At 44.0% G+C, this 20144-nt stretch overlaps 1 protein-coding gene across 1 annotated transcript in view; it reads right to left on the bottom strand.

The window, feature by feature from the left end:
- The window catches only part of LOC133015718 (protein sidekick-1-like), a 280020-nt gene that overhangs the window by 243529 nt on the left and 16347 nt on the right, over positions 1 to 20144 (bottom strand). Inside the window, exons 6-8 of the mRNA XM_061082987.1 lie at positions 13572 to 13704; positions 13279 to 13453; positions 11996 to 12200 (exon numbers count right to left, since the gene is read on the bottom strand). Coding sequence (XP_060938970.1) covers positions 11996 to 12200; positions 13279 to 13453; positions 13572 to 13704 — 513 coding nt within the window. The remainder of the gene's footprint in view (positions 1 to 11995; positions 12201 to 13278; positions 13454 to 13571; positions 13705 to 20144) is intronic.

Here is a 20144-nt window from a genome sequence, read left to right as displayed (position 1 = left end):
AACATGCAAAACATCAGGGTTATTTGGCACAGCACGCTCATATCCATGCAGTACAAACGCAGGCCACCACTTTTTGATTCTGGCCATACGCTTTCCACACATATACCTGTGCAGAAAAAGACACACACACACACACTTCGGTGTTGCAAGCCAGATCTCCATACTGTTGGCTCGGTTCCCACTGAGGTATGCATAACTCTGGGTTGGATCAAAGAACTAAGCTAAGAACCTCTGGCCAGACACACTCATACAGTACACTACTTCTATTTCTAGATGAGATCAAAAAGGGCCTTTTATGCTCCCAGTCTATAGCATAAATCACCATTCATAGACAAGTGTGCACAAATACACAAAGGCACACATAGAGAGAGACACACACACACATACACACACACACACACACACACACACACACACACACAGCCACCCTCTCAAACACCTGTGGCAGATCAAAAGCATCAAGCTGAGAACACACACCTGCAGCGGCGTAAAAGCCTTTGCACTGAACAAGTAAATCATGCTGCTCTAATACGCACACAATGCCCCCCCACACATGCACACACACACACACACCCGCCCAGCTGACCTCGGTAATATCCCGTGACTGGCGATTCACTATGCAAAGATCCCATTCAAATCGCCCGATGGCCCCGTCACAAATGAAAACATACACAAACAAATAACAGAACCTCAGCCAGGTGCATGTGGTTCGGAGAGTGCAGGGGGGGGGGGGGGGGGGGGGGCACATTTGATGTTCTCCCACTGAAAAATGCACACAGCGTATGAATCCACACCCGGAGAGAGCCACTGTAAAAATGGCTTTCTGGCGAATGGGAAGAAAAGAATCAGAGAGGTAAAAAATTACTTGCAGAGATAAAGAGAGAGCCTGGGGTGTGATCCGCTGGAAGGTTGCCAGTTCGAATCCCAATGCTGACTGAAGCAAGCTAGATGAAGGGAGGAGAGTCACTGTCTTCATCTGACTATAAGACTGCTCTTGAGCCTTTAACTAATCTAGTGCTGCCACTGAAGAACTGGCAGGAAGAGAAAGGGGATTAAAAAGCTTTTCCCAGGTGTTAGTAGAGAGTGAATGTGTTTGTGTGATGTATCTCCAGTCACCTGCTATTTTATTTACCCCAGTTGTTCCTGTAAATATACGAATCTGATCCGTTGGAATGTGTCTTGAACCTGAACTCCTTGATTTTAAGCATCAAAGATGATTTTACCTTCAATAAATCCAGATGAAATCACTCTAAAGCGAGTCAATGGTCCTATACTGGGTATTCTCCTCATGCATTTCACAAATACTGTATGTACAGTTACATTCAGGTTCCTCAGCTCCATTCATCTGTCCATCCGTCGTCTTCCACTTATCCAAGCTTGAGTCAGAAAGGTAGCCATGCTTTCCTGCTCTTCCTGAGGGATCCCAAGGCGTTCCCAGGCAGAATGGGATATGTAATCGCACCAGTGAGTTCTGGGTCTACCCTGGGGTCTCCTCCCAGTTGGGGCCTCCTCCCAGTTGGGGCATACCCAGAAAAACCTTCAACAGAAGGAACCCAGGAGCATCCTGATTTGATGCCTAAACCATCTTAACTAGCCACTAGCCAAACTCCCTCTGGATGTCCCAGCTCCTCAAACCATCTCTGACTCTGAGTCCAGTCACCTGACAGAGACAAACTCAAATTTGTCTGCTTGTGTTCACGACCTCTTTCCTTCAGTTGCCACCCAGAGCTCGAGACGCAATGTAAGCAACAGTACAAATATTCTCTGCATCGGTTATTCAGTGGAATAAGTTTTTGTATTGGCGCATATCGACAAACATAAACACTGATGTGTCTGTGAAAGGCTCATATCAGCAGATTTTAATCAGCCAACCAATAAATCGGTCAGGCTCTACTATGTATGCAGAACACGCGTCTCGTACACAATGTACAGTTTGTGTGTGAGCTCCATCAAGGGAACGGCACAGCTTTCACCACCTAAGATTCCCTATCCACAGCATTATGGTGACTTAGGGCAAACTAATTACAAAGAAAATTAATTGTTCATGTGTCTCCACTGTATCAAATTTGATGATAACAGTAGAATAACTGCCTCAACATTTACCTTATTTCCAGATAAGAAGTGCTTGTATACAGTTCCATGTAAGGGTTTGGGTACATGTGAATTAATCTGGACCAGGTCATCGACCATTGATGACAAGACACTTATTTTTCTCACAATATCGGTTACACAAGTTTTCACAGTGTAAAAACCACTTCAGACTGATGACAGTTTGGTTTTGTTATGGTGAGAATCCACAACCTGATTATTTTACCTGTTTCAAACAGAAGATGGTGAGTAATTTATGCAAAAACTGAAAAACCTAATTTTCATCATAAAACAGTCCAAAAATCTTGTAATACTTTGATTTAGGTCTGTGGAAATGTGTTTTGTTCAAAAGCAGTGCACTTTAAAAGAGCGTCTGGCAGGAGATTAGTCAAATGATATCACACGACTGATGAATGATACCAAGCGTTAAACGTAGCTTTGTTTGCCAGCAACTGTATTAATAGTTCAATTTGTTTGTCTGCATCTTTTTCTCACTGTCATTCATTCATTTCTTTCCCATTCTTCTTCAGAGCAATCTTGAAAATAAGATGACTGAAGACAAATATTATCGGTAGTTATCTGAAAGCGCTTTGCAGATATTCCTGCGAAGATCTCCTCACATTTATCTCAGCACTAAGTGGGCAGTCTAAGCATGGTCTTGAGCAGGAAGGAAATAATGGCCTGGAGAAAGAAAAGCAAACTGCTGACATGGGAATTCTTTTCTTAAGAGATACGGTCACAGTGTCAACTTTTCAGAAAGTGTGGATGGTACAGTCGACAACCTGAGCCAAACAAAGATCCATGGACATTTTGTTTTCGCATTTGGAACCCGTGTAATTATTGCCCTGATTAGAGATTAATCCCCAGGAGGCTGCGTGTAGTTGTTTGGCTGTTTACAACTTTGCACTGTTTATTGCTATAACTGGGTTCAAAGTTCTTAAAATCATTAACCCCCATAAAATGAACCGAATATGATGAAGCTGTCACAGCGGCTCTCGGTTTCATTTATTAGTTCTTGTCTCATCTTCCTCTGGCTGCTTCTGAAAAAACACTGAAAATAGTCCGAGGAGGATGTTACCATTTATCACATGTGGGTAAAAACAAATCAGTTATGTGAGAGAGAGAAAAAATATTCTCAGGCACAAGAATCCATGAGAGTATTTGTACGTTTTTTGAAAGAGCATACCTGATAATCACAAGGTGTAGTTTGACAGGTTCCTTTTTTTTGAAGCCCTTAGTTCCCCTGATTTCCATGTGTTTTATTTTTTAAATGAGATGCTTTGGGAACAAAATACACAAAGATCTCAAGTGTTAGTAATCAGGCGATATTAAATTCCATAAAAACTGTCAGCCAATTCAGAAAATAAATGAAGTATTGCTGGTCAAGGTTTTTGGGTGTCGGTCTTTTCATAACCTTTTTTCTCATTCGATTACATAAACAGGGACTTTTTACACTTTATGTCAATTAAATTAAAGAGAAATGCTGTAACGCAGCCTATGTCTCCTGAATGCAAAGCTAATCAGCTCTAAATAGCATTTCAATTGTACCCGTTCTACCATTTTAACGTAGGTCTAAAGTAACTGTGCAAACTGCACTTTTATTATGTAGCAGTTGACGCAGTTGTCATGTTTCCATCCAATTCGGCGTTATGTTGAGGACACATTGTTGAGATACTTATGAGCACCTAGGTGGATACACAATGTGCATACACTCTAATTGTTACACACATAGATGACATCTGTACATGTGCAAGAAGATAAGTTTGCCTTTTTTTGTCACTATCTGGAAAATCAACCATTAAGCAACCATCCATCTTCCGGGGAATGGACTTATTTGAATCTTATGCCCAAACACTCCCATGACCCCCTGTTGACCCATAACAACCTTTCATCCTGCCATTGAACTAGCCATAGTAGGCCATGCACTAGGATTGTTATATTAGATCCCTTCATTTTGTGACATTATAAATTCCCACTGCAGATTTCAACCTGACCAGGTCTAATGACCCAGAGTAGTTAAAAACACCCACGTGTGTGTGCAGAGGCTTGAAGTATTCTTATTTTAACCCCATTTAGTCGAAGTTTAATATACATGTTAGCACTTTATATCAGTACATTAAGCTATGAAAACTTTACAGTAGTAATTGTGTTATATTCCCATGTATGTGTGGGCACAGCAGTTCAGTGATAGATTTAATTAGTAACTGGGTTATTTACATAGGCTGCTAAGTATCACACTGTCACTCCTCAACAGTGGAAATCATTTCTCTTTCTCTGATTCCCCAGCCATTCTGCTTCCACAATAGCCAGAGGTCTTATTAAATTAGTTTGTATAACTTGCATTCATTTGTGAGGGAAAGTCTTGTTCTTGACTTGTCATGGCTCATTCACGAAAATGCCTTATTTAACACATTTAACCAATAAATTATGAGTTAATTACTTCTTGGTGCATCTGTGACCGAAAGGCAAACTGCACACAACACGCGTTTGGAGGTCACCGTCTTCTTCAATTTGTAAAAATATCAAGATACATGTAAGTCAAATGTTACATGCTCCACATTACAAAATAAAACATCTCTCTCAGGTTCACATCCGAAGGACATTCCTCTCGTACAATGATTGGATTGATTTGGTTCCTATTTGCACGGAGCCATCTGTTCGTCAGGGCTTCCTGTCCCTCAATCTGCTCTCTGTGTGTTTACACAAATCTGTAGACGTTGTATTGTGAAGGTTGTCCCTGCTGAGGGGCTTAATATATTTCTCCAGAACTTCCATGGGACAAAGAAAACATAATTACCAAAGATTAACTGTACAGATCATGAGCCTGTGATTGTACCACATTTAATCCGCTCCATGGACAAAGACCTTTCAGGGGATATTCATATAACTAATGCATTAATATTCCTGGATTATGTTGTCATGCATTGTGAAAAATTAATAAAAGCAACACATAATTAAGCTCAACTGTACAGTTACCTTCCAAATGCATATTTGAACTGCATAGAAACAGTATTTGTTTATTAATCTAGTTATTTAGGTGAGTCTTTAAATCTCAGTCTTGCTTGGTCCAACCTGCTGTTCAAAACAAAGATTTAAAATGTTCAGGAATAAAAAATACATGAGAATCTATCTAATAATTCCAGAAATCTCAGTTTGTCTGTCTGTGGGAAGCTTATCTCAAGAACCATTCTTCTTATCTGCTTCACACCAGAAAAGGTGCAGTGTTGAACTTGATGAGATTTGGATACAGATACGTTCAATATAAACTTTGAATATCCAGCGCTCTGCAGTGGTTACAGTGATGTTGTTGATCATGACAACAGCACGTTCACAACAACAGGTTGTGATAAGACGACAACAGCAACGACAACTGATATTGACGTTGAGGATTCTGCGTTCTGAGACCAGCAGTCGGTCTTTACTTGCTGTGGCTAAATAACCAGCTGCACATTTACAGTTTAAAAAAGAAAGCTGCAACCAACGTTACCACAGGCCAAACAAACAACCAGTTCCAAATGGGCAGTGAACCAGTAGTTGTAGTGGTAACAGGGGAACCACTGTTAGCCTGCATCATGGATTTCAACTTTTCCTGCACTTTCATTGACAGACAAAAGTTGTGAAAGATTGTGTGCTCACACATGCACATATCTTTCAGTGTGCCAGGTTGATTTTGTGTTTTTGTGTTTTGCTTGTTGGTATCTTGCTAGTGTTTTGCTTTATTTGGATGCTTTGCTGTCGAAAAATCTTGAAACATGCACGATAAGACACAGATATACACACACACACACACACACACTCACTCCTAAGACACCAACACAGGGGATCAATAGCATCCTCCTCCCCCTATCTTACATAATAGACACCAAGGCCTAAACAGCAAAACAGCCTCTATTCCACCTGTGTGGCCTGCAGCGATGGATAGTGATGTCCCTAATGGGGATACACGCAGAAACCAAAAAGAAGAGGAGCAGCAACGGGAGAACAAACACACAAAAAATGAAGCGCAAAAAGAAGCGAGACAGAGAGGAAGGCAGAGGGAGACCGGAGTTTATCCCACTTGGCTCATGTTTCAAAGCTCTGAAGGATGTTTTTGAGGAAAACGTCTATAAAAATGAATCTTTTCACAAAGATAGGAAAATGCTCTGACTGGGAAAACACACACACATGTAAACACTTCACACACAGACTCAACAACGCTGGTATTTAGTGTTTAAGAGTCTGTGCCTTGAACTGACCACAGTCATACTAGCACTGCTGCAGGAGGAAATACGGTCCGTCTGACCTTAAAATGGCCTCAAAAAACGGTTTGAGCCTGAACAAAAGAAGATGGAGTAGATGCACCTGCTTCGCTCACTTTGCACACACTCACTCACACACACACACACACACACACACACACACACACACACAAGTGATTACTTTCCATTAGGATACTCTGACTGCCTCCCTATAGCAGTCACTTCTTCTGCTGTGAGAAGAAAACACTAAGGACTTTTCAGAAACACACACAGCTACGGAAATACACACATGCCAGTAGTCTGCAGAACGACTAAGACTAAAATCTCTTGGTACACACACACGACAGTTAGACAAACACACACACTCCGTCCCTCTCAAACCACGCACTCGCACATATGAGCACAAAGTGTCAAGTGGCTGTGTAAGTATGGTGATTTGTATCTCCGGAAATAAGGGAGTCGACCAGGGACCTTACTTCCTCTTGGAACTGACTTACTTGACATCTCACACACACACACACACACACAGAGACACACACACAGAGTCTTCTTCTTCATTGTTTCCTCTTTTTCTCTGATACACATGCACACACTAAATCCGTCAGAATCGTAAATCTCTGCAGAGGTCTCCAGGATTTGAGCTGCTCCGCTGTAGGATTAGATTTGTGTGTGTGTGCAAAAAAAGAAAGAGGAATTGTTTTTTACTTTCCACTAAATTTAGTTTAAATGCATGAAAAACCCTCAGGTTGCATGCTAATGTGGTGGTGCATGCAACAGAATACTCTTTACACTTCCTTCTATGATTTTAAAAGGGCTTCTTGATCCTGTTGCACGGATCGACCTCTATTGAACTGTGTATTCAAGTGAGTAAAGTCCCCTGGTAATTTCAGTATTTAGGATATTATTCTAACTTAATATATTAATATATATTTGTTTAATGTAGTAATGGTAACCTCAAGTACAGACCATTACAGTGGATGACAACTAGAACTTTATTCAACTTATATTTCACACTTTATTTACTCAAAAGTTTTTCTAAGCCTCAAAGTAGATTTTAATTTAATGTCCTATTTCAATGTGAAATGAATTGAATTAGATGTGGACATGGTTGTGTCTCGTCCTCGACCCGAGAAGCAGACACACACGATTATAAAGAGTGTGGCGGAGGTGGACAAGTCATGGTCAGGTTGTGCAGCGTGGACAATGATAATCAGCTCCAGACGAGACAAGGCTCCTAATGGACTCTCGCCTAATTACAGCCTGGTTAAGCAAATGTCCTCCTCGGCTTCAACTGTTTGACGATGATGACAGAGAGGGACTGGGTGTGTATATGTGTGTGAGTGTGTGTGAGTGTGTGTGTGAGAGTGCACATGTATGAGTTGCACGCTAGTCTCTTTGATTTGAACTCTCCAACGTCAGATCAGTTGCCTCGGTTCACTTGTGTGCGTGTGGTCCAATCAGCATCCGGCTCTGGCTGAGCTGAGCCAATGACATGTGTCATATCAGCACTAATCGCACTAACAGATCCACAGAGTGGTGATGAGGCTTTATTTGGCCTCCTCAAAACTGAAGGCAACTCCCAAAGTCACGATGAGAAGCTCAACTTTGGCGAGCGCCTCTAGAAGCTGTGACCTGAAACGTGTTATCTAGACGAGAGAGAAGAGCTTTGGTTTAACAGCTGGAGGCTCAAGACACATTTTATTCAATTACCCTGGGCAAGGGGAGCAATAATAAAGACCATGGGTAGTTTTTATAACACTTTGGCTTCTAATGGACCATTATCATTACCCACATTAGCAACGATAGGACAAAATAATTCCCCATTCTCTGTATTACAGACCTAATTGCTCACATCCCTGTTGCTGTGTGAAGCCACTTTCCTGCTTTAATGTCATTCAAACATATTAAATGCTCCCATTTGATTTAGTGTTTGTAAAAAATCATTTTCCATTTCATTCCAAAATTGCATGACTTTCAAACTGCAGAGCTGCAATAACAGCTGGAGAAGTTCTCCTTCTTTTCCACTAACAGGCGTTCTGGACTCTGGCCTGTTAGCAATATAGAATATGATTTACATTTTTCAAACCCCCCCCCTCCTAGACTTCATGTGGAATATTAAGTGTAGAATGAGGCTCCGTCTGGATTCCATGCTGGAAACGTGAATCAGTCAAACAGCTGTGGAGCAGAACGCTCTCAGAGACTGGGAGGTGGGGGGGGTTATGAATAAGGAAGGCAGGGAGGTGAGGTGAGCAGATGAGAGGTGGAGGAAGAGGAGGGAGAGGAGAAGAAGAAGAGAAGGAGTGAGACAGTAAAATGCTGCCGTCGTTTAAAGTCTAAAATGAAAGATCGATGAGCTTATTTAAATGTGCTCCGAGAGATGAGAGCTGGCGTATATAAAGCCTTTGCATTTATGAGGAGGGGTGTGGGCAATCGATTGACTGAGGAAAAGACAGAGAGAGAGAGTGAGAGAGGGACTGGGACGGAGGGAGGGGAGCATGGACGGAGAGAGAGAGAGGGAGGGGACGGGAGAGATCAGGAGGATCAACCTCGGCTCATGAATTTCATCCTTTTCCTCCTAAAATAAAACGTTCTAATAAAGGCCGGGGACGGAGGGGTCGGAACCTGGAGAATCTACAGCCTTCGATTGGCCGCCTGGCACAGCTTATCAAATCAATAACCACACCCCTCCCTCCCTCCCTCCCTCCACCACCACCACCACCACGAATCTGCTTCACTAATTTCCCCTTCCCGATCACACACACACACACACACACACACACACACACACACACACACACACACACACACACACACACACACACAACTCCTGCCAGACGTCCTGAGGTGCAGTCATTTCACAGGAAGGGTTTGAGGGAACGGACGGCGGTAACTTGGGCGCCGTTGCGGAGACCTTGACATCAGGAGGGAGGACGGGAGGAGCTGACTCTGCAGCCACACCATCCCTCGGTCTCTCGGCACCTTGGGGGGAGGGAGCGTGGGGTGGGGCGCCCGGGACGAGTGAACTTGTGACACACTCTGAGGTGTTGTCATACCGTCGCCATCGATTGAACTGCAGGCACACAGCTCTCTGAGTGACAAGCACGGTGCGCCGCATTCTCTTTCTAACACCCCCCCCCAACCCTCACCACCATCCACCACTCCATTATTCCTCCTCACCCCCCACCCCCGTCCCTTCCCTGCCACTCCCCTCTCGCTCCCCAACTCCCTCCCTCCCTCCCTCCTCATCACTTTCTCTCCCTCCTCCTTTCACACTCAGGCAGACACTTGCCTGCACTCAAACGCCACACACACACATTCTCCGTGCGTTCACAAATAGCCCACCCCTACCTCTCTCTCTCTCTCACACACACACAACCACACTAACACACACACACACACACACAAGACATTCCAGAGACCCCCTCCTCCACATCACCCCTCGGCCCACCACACCATCTGTGACCCAGAGAAAACTGTGCTGACACCAGCCTGACCTTTTCGGTGCTTTTGTTTTGCCACTCTGACATGATCCCATGTGGTGGACACACACACACAAAGACACACACACACACACACACACGCACACACACAGCATCACTTTCTCTCTCTATGACTGCAGAAGGAAAAAGGCACATACAATAATGTAACATGGCAACACACAATTTCAGGAAACAAGAGCTCTGGCCAGGAATCGATATCTCATCATATCTGTCTACTTTTAGTTGCTGTAATCAACAATTACTTCACACACACACACACACACACACACACACACACACACACACACACACACACACACACACACACACACACACACACACACACACACACACACACACACACACACACACACACACCTCTGCAACCACAAGCCACACATACTAATCTGGAGACCTGGCAGTGCAACAGGGTTAATACTGGACAAATAGACTGCAACTCAAATTAATACAGTACGCATGGCTGAATGTGTGTGTCTGTGTTTGTGTGTCTGCGTGTGTGTGTGTGTTTGTGCATTTGTGAGCTGTAGTTAAGCAGGTCATTGACAAAGAGGGGGATTATCAGCGCCCCCCCCCCCATACACATCCTCAATACCTTAATCTTACAATCATCCTCCTGTGTACGCAGCATCATAACAATACCAATAATTCACACATGTACTGTGGGAGATTGATCCCCCCCCCCTCTCCCCCCCCCCATTCGGACTCCCACACAAACCTTCATTTACAAAATGAAATGTAGTTGACCTGATTACCACCAATCTCTCTCTCTTTCCTCTTCTTCATCATCTCTCTCTTCCCTTCTTCATCATCATTTCACTCTTCCTCTTCTTCATCATTTCACTCTCTTCCCCTTCTTCAATGATCTCATTCTTCACTTCTTCATCCTCTCACTCTCTTCCCTTCTTCATCATCTCACTCTCTTCTCTTCTTCATCATCTGTCTTCCCTTCTTCCTCATCTCACTCTCTTCCTCTTCATCATCTCACTCTTAACCTTCTCACTCTTCCCTAATTCATCATCTCACTCTTCCCCTTCTTCATCATCTCACTCTTCCTCCTCTTCATCATCTCACTCTCCCCTTCTTCATCATCTCACTCTCTTCCTCTTCATCATCTCACTCTTAACCTTCTCACTCTTCCCTTATTCATCATCTCACTCTTCCTCCTCTTCATCATCTCACTCTTCCTCCTCTTCATCATCTCACTCTTCCCCTTCTTCATCATCTCACATCTAACTCTCCCCTTCTTCATCCTCTCACTCTCTTCCCTCTTTCATCCTCTCACTCTCTTCCCCTTCTTCATCATCTCACTCTCTTCCCCTTCTTCACCATCTCCCTCTTCCTCGTCTTCATCATCTCACTCTTCCTCTTCTCCATCATCTCACTCTCCCCTTCTTCTCCATCTCACTCTTCCCTCCTTCATCATCTCACTCTTCCCCTTCTCCACCTCACTCGTCATAATCTCACTCTCCCCTTCTTCATCATCTCACTCTTCCCCTTCTTCATCCTCTTACTCTTCCTCCTCTTCATCATCTCACTCTCTTCCTCTTCATCATCTCACTCTTTCCTTCTTCACCATCATCTCACTCTTCCTCCTCTTCATCATCTCACTCTCTTCGCCTTCTTCATCATCTCACTCTTCCCTTCTTCATCATCTCCCTCTTCTTCATCATCTCACTCTCCCCTTCTTCATCATCACACTCTTCATCATCTCCCTCTTCCTCTTCTTCTCCATTTCACTCTCCCCTTCTTCATCATCTCACTCTTCATCATCTCACTCTCCTCTTCATCATCTCACTCTCTTCCCCTTCTTCATCATCACTCTCTTCATCATCACTTTCTTCCCCTTCATCATCTCACTCTTCCCCTTCTTCATCAACTCACTCTTTTCCCCTTCTTCATCATCTCACTCTTTTCCCCTTCTTCATAATCTCACTCTTTTCCCCTTCTTCATAATCTCACTCTCCCCTTCTTCATAATCTCACTCTTCCTCTTCTTCATCCTCTTACTCTTCCCCTTCTACATCATGGAACCCATAAGAACTGAGTCAGTCCGGAGGTGATTTCATTCTGCACACACTCATCCTGTCCAAACAGCCTCAGTATGAATCTCCATGTGAACATTATTCAGAGCATCATCTGACATTTGAACCCAAGGCTCCGGAGCTCTTACCTTGTCCGTGCAACATGTGGCAGCAGCTGCCGAGGAGGAGCAGCACGAACCCGGGCAGACACCGGCCTCCTCTCCGGGTCGTCACCGGCCGGATCCCCGCTGCGGGTCCCTCATTGGGGCAGCTAATTCCCGGTTCCATCCCGGAGAAGAGCCGGGGGAACGACAGTGTCCGTGTCCGCTTGGTGCGGTCGCTTCCTGCGGCTCTCTGGAGGAAGAGGAGGAAGAGGAGTTCCAGGGTGGAGGAGGCTCCGGGATTCAGCACCGGCAGCTCCGAGCGTTCTCCCCCGGGTAGAGTTCACCGCTGTCCCCGGCTGTGAGTCCCCGAGCTCCGGCAGGAGGAAGAGGAGGATGCAGATGAAGATGAAGATGAGGAGGAGAGGGAGGGGGGGTTCTGAGACTTTCGGGTCCCTGGTGTGTGTGTGTGTGTGTGTGTGTCTGCGTGTGTGTGTGTGTGTTCACGGTGAAACGTCCCCGTGGTCCCGACGTGCTGCGGCGGAGTCCCGGTTCATCTGCGCCCTGCGACACCTCATCCTCCCCGGGATGGATCGACCGGAGCTCGGAATTAATTCAGTTGAGTGTGTTGGAGACTTATCGGATTATTCCCCGGCTATTAGAGCTCCAATCCCGGCTTGTTTTGATGTCTTCACCGGGCTGGGGGGATTTGTCCCGTGGATCATTTAGCTGTTTAGTCGGTGCTCGCATTAACAGAGAAGCGATAAAACACACAAATCACCCACATGTGTGTGTGTCTGTGTGTGTGTGTGTGTGTGTGTGTGTAAAAATCAATCCACTAATTGATTGTGTGAACACCGCTGTTGTCTGTCAGCTGAACCCACCGGGGACCAGCTCTCTCCTCCCGGGGGTCTTACCCGGGGATGCGGGTTGCAAGTGGAGCTAATTAACCGGTTCACCCCCCTCAATCACCCCGGGGCAGGGCACTCTTTCCTCGGACACCAGATCGGTTACACTCGGTGGTGGTGGTGGTGGTGCTCCGGGTCTCGGGTTACACGGAAGAAATGACACAACAGGTTATTATCCCGCCGGGGTGGAGGGACAAAAAAACACACACAAAAAAAAAGCCCGGTTAAGTTTGTTAGCACCGCTATGCTAACACGATGCTAACGAGGGGTTCATTGAGGAAAAAAGTGGGTAAAAAAAAAAAAAAAAGGACCGTTACGCGGCGGCGTCTGTCCCCGGGGACACGGTCTCCTTCCCCGGCTCCGGGTCCACGGTCCTCCGCCGGGCTCCGCAGCGTCCACACGGGGGAGAAGAGGACACCTCACCCGGTGGTCCTCTCCGGAGCTTTGCGGGTCTTTCGATGGGTTTTGTCCCGCCGCTGTCCTCCGTCCTCTGCCCGCTAATGAGGCTCCGGGAGCCGGCTGAGCGATGCGTCTCCCTCCGCTGAACACCTGCCGTCCTCCGCCCTCCGCTGCCCGGTGCTCACTCCCGGTACTCGGGCTGGAGAGAGAGGGAGAGAGAGGTGGGAGAGAACCGGGGGAGGGTCTGCTGCTGGTGGTTGTAGCCGCGATACAGCCACTTCAGTGCGGGTAATGAAGTCCAAACGCTCCGCTCTCACTTCACCGCTTCTCCCGCAGCCTCCGCGCTCATCTCTCTCTCCGTCCCAAACTCACTCACCAAACTTCTGCTCACCGGCATCTCTCGAAGCTGATTGGTCGAGCCGGGAGCTTCCGCTGCTCCCATTGGGCGACCTGAACCCAGGGGGCGGGGAGCAACGCAAAGTGGTGAGAGCGTCGTGGACGGCCCCCCTCCCTCTCCCATCTAAACCTCCAATCACCCATCAAATAGACGGAAAATAAGTTTTCAAAAGTTGTAAAAGTTTTACCAATTTTTACATGTTTTTATACGTTTCATAGCCCCCCCATACACACAGAAATTAAGTTATTACAAGTTATTACACGTTATTTCAAGTTATTACAAGTTTTTATAGGACCCCCCCATATACACAGAAATTAAGTTAATACAAGTACTTACACGTTATTACAAGTTATTACAAGTTCTTATAGTACACCCCATATATACAGAAATCAAGTTATTACAAGTTATTACACATTATTTCAAGTTATTACATGTTTTTATAGGACCCCCCCATATACGCAGAAATTAAGTTATTACAAGTTATTACACGTTATTACAAGTTTGTATAGGACCCCCCATATACACCGAAATTTAGTTATTACAAGTTAGTACAAATTTTTATAGGACCCCCCCATATACACAGACATTAAGTTATTTCAAGTTATTACAAGTTATTATAGGACCCCAAATATACACAGAAATTAAGTTATTACCCCCACACACATAGACATAAAAGAAGATATAAAAGAGGATATTTCAAGTTTTCATACCCGATACATTTTCTGAGTCAGGGGCTATTTAGGGGCCCATTGTCTACAGTTAAATGTAGACTCTACACAAAGGGACCAATATCCAACTCCTGATTCAGGAAAGTGCACTTTTAAATCATACATTTTTTTTACTTTGTCATTGCTGTTTTAGTCAAGGATAGAACAGCAGAGACAAAGAAAGAAAGACGATAGTGTAAATGTGGTTGGTGAGTCAGTGGTGGGTGTATATATTTATATATCTATATATATTTTAATGTTTGGTGGAGCCCTCTGAAGCGCCACTGGTGAACAAACACATACGCTTGCTTGATTACAAACCAACTGCCTGGAGTTATATCTCAGCACCAGTGATAACCTAGTTTCCTCCATGGTGAGGGTCATTAAATGGCACATTAATGTTAGAGCCTACAACACAGTGACCTTATCTTTTATTGCCTCAATAAATCCTCAGAGACAGACTTTCCATCCCGAGTGACCAAATAGTCTCCGTGCTCCGTCTCCCTGTCCCCGACCCACTCTCCTCAAGCACCTTCACCTCAGCTCATCCATTTATCTTTCCATCCAGGCCCATTTGGCATTTGGCTTCCACCAGTCTGTTTCCAGTGGAGTGGTTATGATGCCGCTTGGACTTTCCATGAAAAATATTCTGAAGCTCCGTCTGCAGCCAAACCACATACGCTGCTCTGGATTCCACATTAGATCACCAAAATCCCCATTTTCTAATTCACTAGTACTCTCAGAACTGCATTATAATTTACTACATTTACTCAGGGGGTTAGATAGCCTATTTATTTGCATTTCAGTCCATTTTCCTATTTGTCAACCCCCAACAGAGCAGCTGGAGGACTAATCCAGTGGTGTAAGAAGTACTCACATCTCTTACTTATGTAAAATAAATACCCTATAGTGTAGACATACTCCATCAAGTAAAAGTATTGCATGGAAAGTGTAACCATCAAAAAGCATCAGTTATTAAACAAATATATAACCAGACAAAAACACAATATTTGCCTCTGAAAAGCAGTGTGGTATAACAGTACTAGTATCTCAAAATTGTACTTAACTGCAGTTCTTATTATAAATATACCGCCAGTAGTGAACTTATTGACTATTCTAGCTCTGATTATACCTGTGATTAATCATGTGATCATTCAGAAGTTAATCATGATTCATCTCACATTTTGTTTAGAAAAGTCACTTAATAAATGTGTCTTAATCTTCTAGCAGAGACTAACTGGTTAAACCCGCAATAACGAGTTGTTTTGGCCACTTGGGGGCAGCGGCGTGAACACGTCATCACCGTTACCTAAACCTTTTCGCAGCGTGATGTTCTGGAAGATGTTTTTCCTCTCGTCTGAAAACCTTCCTCAGTTCTTCTCAGCCGTCTGAATGAGAGGTGAAACTTCTTTATAGAAATAATTTAATATCCGGACCCTTTCATCTCTATATTTGGTCTCTACCGCCTCCTGACAGAAATGTCCGGCCCTTCAGCTGCTTAATGTTCCACTCTGCTCTTCAGTTAGTCTCCATCTATTTCCCCTAACCACGTCTCTCTGCTATTTGCCGCTGAGCAGGTGGTGCACAGTGGGATTTTAGAGCTTTTTCTCTGAAACCCGGAGCTCTAATGTGGTAGGAAATGACAGCATGAGAGCAGTGATGACAGACATTGAGTGAGCTGAAAGTCACCGTGAACTCATGTAAAACTGAGGCCAGAGGCAGATGCAGGTAATTCTCTGTAGATTTACTCCTAAAAGCAACATTTTTCACATTGTTACATTGTTCTGACATTTTGCTTTGATAGAATGTCATCACGGAAGTATTTTATTTGTTCCTTCTTTTGCAGTACTTCTCAAACCTGTGATAAATACAGACCAAGACATAAAGTAAGGGAGATTATAGAGGGACAGAACTTTTCACCACCATCATTAAAGCTCTGAATGAGCGAATATCTTCTGGAGAAAATGTGTTCATATATCAAGGGGTTCTCTGAAAGATGAAGAAACTATGTAAAAGAGTAATATAACATATCCGGCAGCTGGCAGTGCCCCAACATCTTAGAGCATACACCTCACCCTTGGTCTTCCATGGTGAAGACAAGAGTACGATGAGACAGCACTATTACAAATGGATGTGAACATATCAACAAGCAATATCATTTATCTACAAAAAGGATGAGTTAGTTTAAAGATAAAAACTGATGGAAAGAGACCAGGCACAATGAAGCAGAGCACTGAAATCATCTTTATGGCGATTGGGCATTACAGCAGCACACAGTGAAAGCACTGGTAGCAGATTGGACCATGCACAGGGAAATGAACAAGACGGCAACACAACAGGATGACATTTGGACCCACTTCAAACAAAATGCTGCAGAGAGAAAGTGTCGTGTGTGGTGTTGTCGTTGAACAACATCACTGGGAAGAAAAGCACAAACCGGATGTGACACCTTAAGGCGAATCACACAGAAACTGAGGTAACGTTACGATACTAAAAAACGTTACTTTACATTTAATTAAACTTTTTATGAGAGAAACAAAAAGGGTAGAAACATAGACTTCTTCAAATCTCTTGATTAAGAAGAAGGGTTTGTGCGAAATCACTCGCTAATATAATTCACTATATAGTGAGTTCGCCAGTTTGTAAGTTTATTTCTACATTTAAAGATTGTCTCTTAACATGTTTTTTTAAACATTAAAGTATTAGTACTACGTGTAAAAAAAACCTTTTAACATTAACTTTGGGATTTTCCACCGGACGATGTAGCTGTTGTGGTTTTACATCATAGTGATGTCATCCTTTACTTATATATTGTTATATATCTTTTAAATAGTCCTCTATATAGAAGACACTCGTGAAGAAGGGAGCGAGTGGGTGATTCAGACACAGCTTGAGACTTAATTTTTAAAAAGGAGACAAAATGAAGAGATTTAAAGTGGTTTATTGTCACTTATTCATATTTCTGTCACACATTTTACCCGAGAACTCGTTGTGGTTGCATAAGGCGTGCGGCTGCACAATACTAAAACTCGGCAAACACCACCTGTGTCAAACTCTTGTGTTTCCTCCCAGATTTATTTCCTCACCTGCGAGCTACTAAAAGTTTAGCGACCGCACACCTGGCTGACCTGCTCCTCCCTCTCTTCCCACTCGGCGGCCTCTGCAGCTCTGGATCGCGGCCTCCTTGTCGCCCCCTCGGTTACACACCTCCACCGATCTGCACCGGGCGGGCGGCGGCGTTTGCAGACAGTGACAGACTGCTCCTGAACCTTGGATGCCTGCCAGTTGCTATGATACCAATCACCATTTTCACAACCTTCAAGCTTGGAGTCGGCTTTGGGTTTTCTCTCTCTCCCTCTCTCTCTCTCTTTTGTACAGTTACTTTAATTTGTTTGCAACCAGCATTATTGTGTTAAATACAAACCCACCTTCTGTCGTGCTTTGTGTGGTGCCTTTGAGTTTGAGCAAGGTTTTTATTTTTAATGTGGTATTTACTCCCATTCTCCAAACACAATGACGCCTCTGCTCACCTGATTGACCTTTTACTTTCCTCAGCGCTGAATTGAAGAATTTACAGTTCAACATAACGTTTTGTTATTACCTTGTTGCCTTGGAACTAATTCTCTAAAAATAAAATGGCACCAGAAAATGCAGTTTTTATCATTTTTTTCCACAGCATCAAGTGGGTGAAAAAGATATAGAAAACAATAACAGGTTCTAAAGAGCAAAGCAGTGAGAGCCAACAACAACAATCTCCATCCACATGAGAGTTTTGGCTCAATAGTTATTGTTGTTAGTTGAGTCGTGACCGATAAGAACCAACCAGGAAGTCAAATGCATCCATACAACATAGTTTTCAAACTAAAATGGGTCAGAAAACACTGTTACCACAGCTCTTCATTGGAAAACTCTGCACTGTGAATGATGATGCAACCTTGATGCATTTTTAAAGCAAAAAATAAAACATGCTAGTGTCGATAAATCTTTAGCATTCAATGAAACTACAACTTCTATATTTCAAACAGTCTCATTCCGTCATAAAAAAGTAATACCTTTACTTTCACTGTAGCTCACACATTTAATTAATGTGTATCTCATTTACTTTTCTCCGATCTCTGTTCCGGATCCAGCCGAGACACGTCGTGAGAGACAGGTCACGGATATTACAAGTGTAAAGTGAATGAATCTAAGCAGCATCTTAACACATTTAGCTGCAGGCCATACATATTCTGCACATCACAAATTGAAAGGGGGCTAGAATTCATTTTGGGAAATGTTTGTGGTAATAAGTTGTCCATATTTTACACTCCGGTGTATCAGAGTTGATTTCTTGAAAACCTAGAAGAAGTTGATAATTTTGGAGTTTAAAATCATCTTTTATGAGATACAGCACCTCAGTCGTTAAAGCAGTGACGCACTGAAAGCTAGAAATCACAAGACTTATAAACAGTAAATTATTGCCTTGGATAACTTAGGAGTGGGAGACGATGATATATTGGGGGAATTCATTTGTGTGTAATTCCTATTTTCACTGTAATCTATCTGACTGGAGGTGTTTTTGCTAAATAGTCACAGTGTTCAGTGGCTGGCTGCAGTCTCCTCCATGTCAGTAGATTGGACAAATTAAAATGTCAATATACATGCCGACAACACACAACACACACTGGTCTCAATACACACAGTGACTCCGTGCTTACAGCTTCTAATTCTGAAGCCAATTTAGTTTCCAATTACCTGTAACCAACACAATTTCTGCAGCGTTTCCTGCCCTCAATCCATCTATTGCTTTCTATCACCAAAGCATCCTTCTATCCCCCCCCCCCCCACACACACACACACAAACACACACACACAGAAACACACAGGCCACACAAGCCCCCCCGACATACACTCATCTTCAGCTCAGACGAATATCTGACCTGACATGTGCATGAACATCTATTTCATCAAATCTGCTCCACAAATCTCTCTCTCTCTCTCTCTCTCTCTCTCTCACCGTTTGTGTGCTCTGCTGCTCTCACCCACCCTCTTTCTGTTCAGCACACACACACACACACAGACACACACAGACGGTGCACCCACTCTCTCTTCAGTGCACTCAGTGCAGCGGTGAGGTGACCTCCACAGAGCGGCTCTACCATCGGGCTGAATGATGACACCAATCTCTGTTCCTCTCTGCGAGACAAACACTGGGACCGTCCCCTGTCTCTTTAGCACCTGTTTGACTCGGTTAATGACTTCTGTCCCGGCGATAAACACAGCGCTCATGTGCACACACACTCTCCAACACGCACAGCGACACGTACGGGCCCTTGCAAAGCTAACGAGCGGCTTCCAGCAGCTCGAGCTGTCACCGTGCTGGAGGGAGATAATGTCAATATTAACTGACCTGTCATAGCAGTGGAGAGAGAGCGGGTGGGACGCCCACATCGGCTGAGAGGCTGCAGACAGACGGCGAGAGCGACTGAGATTTCAAAGCAAAGAGCTGTGGGACACGGACTAATAGCATGAATGTTTTTTTTGTAAACTGCTCTTTCACCGTTGTGTAATTGCCGCAGGCAGGTGTGTATGAATCAAGCTTAAGCACAGCGTGTGTGCCACACCCAGTCAGAGAGAGAGCAGCCTCCATCAACATCACACACATCCTCTCTTGTGCATAGAAACACAAACGAACCATGTGCAAATATGATATGATACGTGGCCTGTGGGGAAGATGATGGTGCTTGTGTGTGTGTATAGTATATAGTAGTATAGTACAATCCACCACTTACTCCTATTATCTGGAA

The sequence above is a fragment of the Limanda limanda genome, chromosome 2, assembly GCF_963576545.1.
Source record: "Limanda limanda chromosome 2, fLimLim1.1, whole genome shotgun sequence".
In the NCBI taxonomy this organism is placed as follows: domain Eukaryota; kingdom Metazoa; phylum Chordata; class Actinopteri; order Pleuronectiformes; family Pleuronectidae; genus Limanda; species Limanda limanda.
This window is presented reverse-complemented; position numbering and strand designations above follow the sequence as displayed.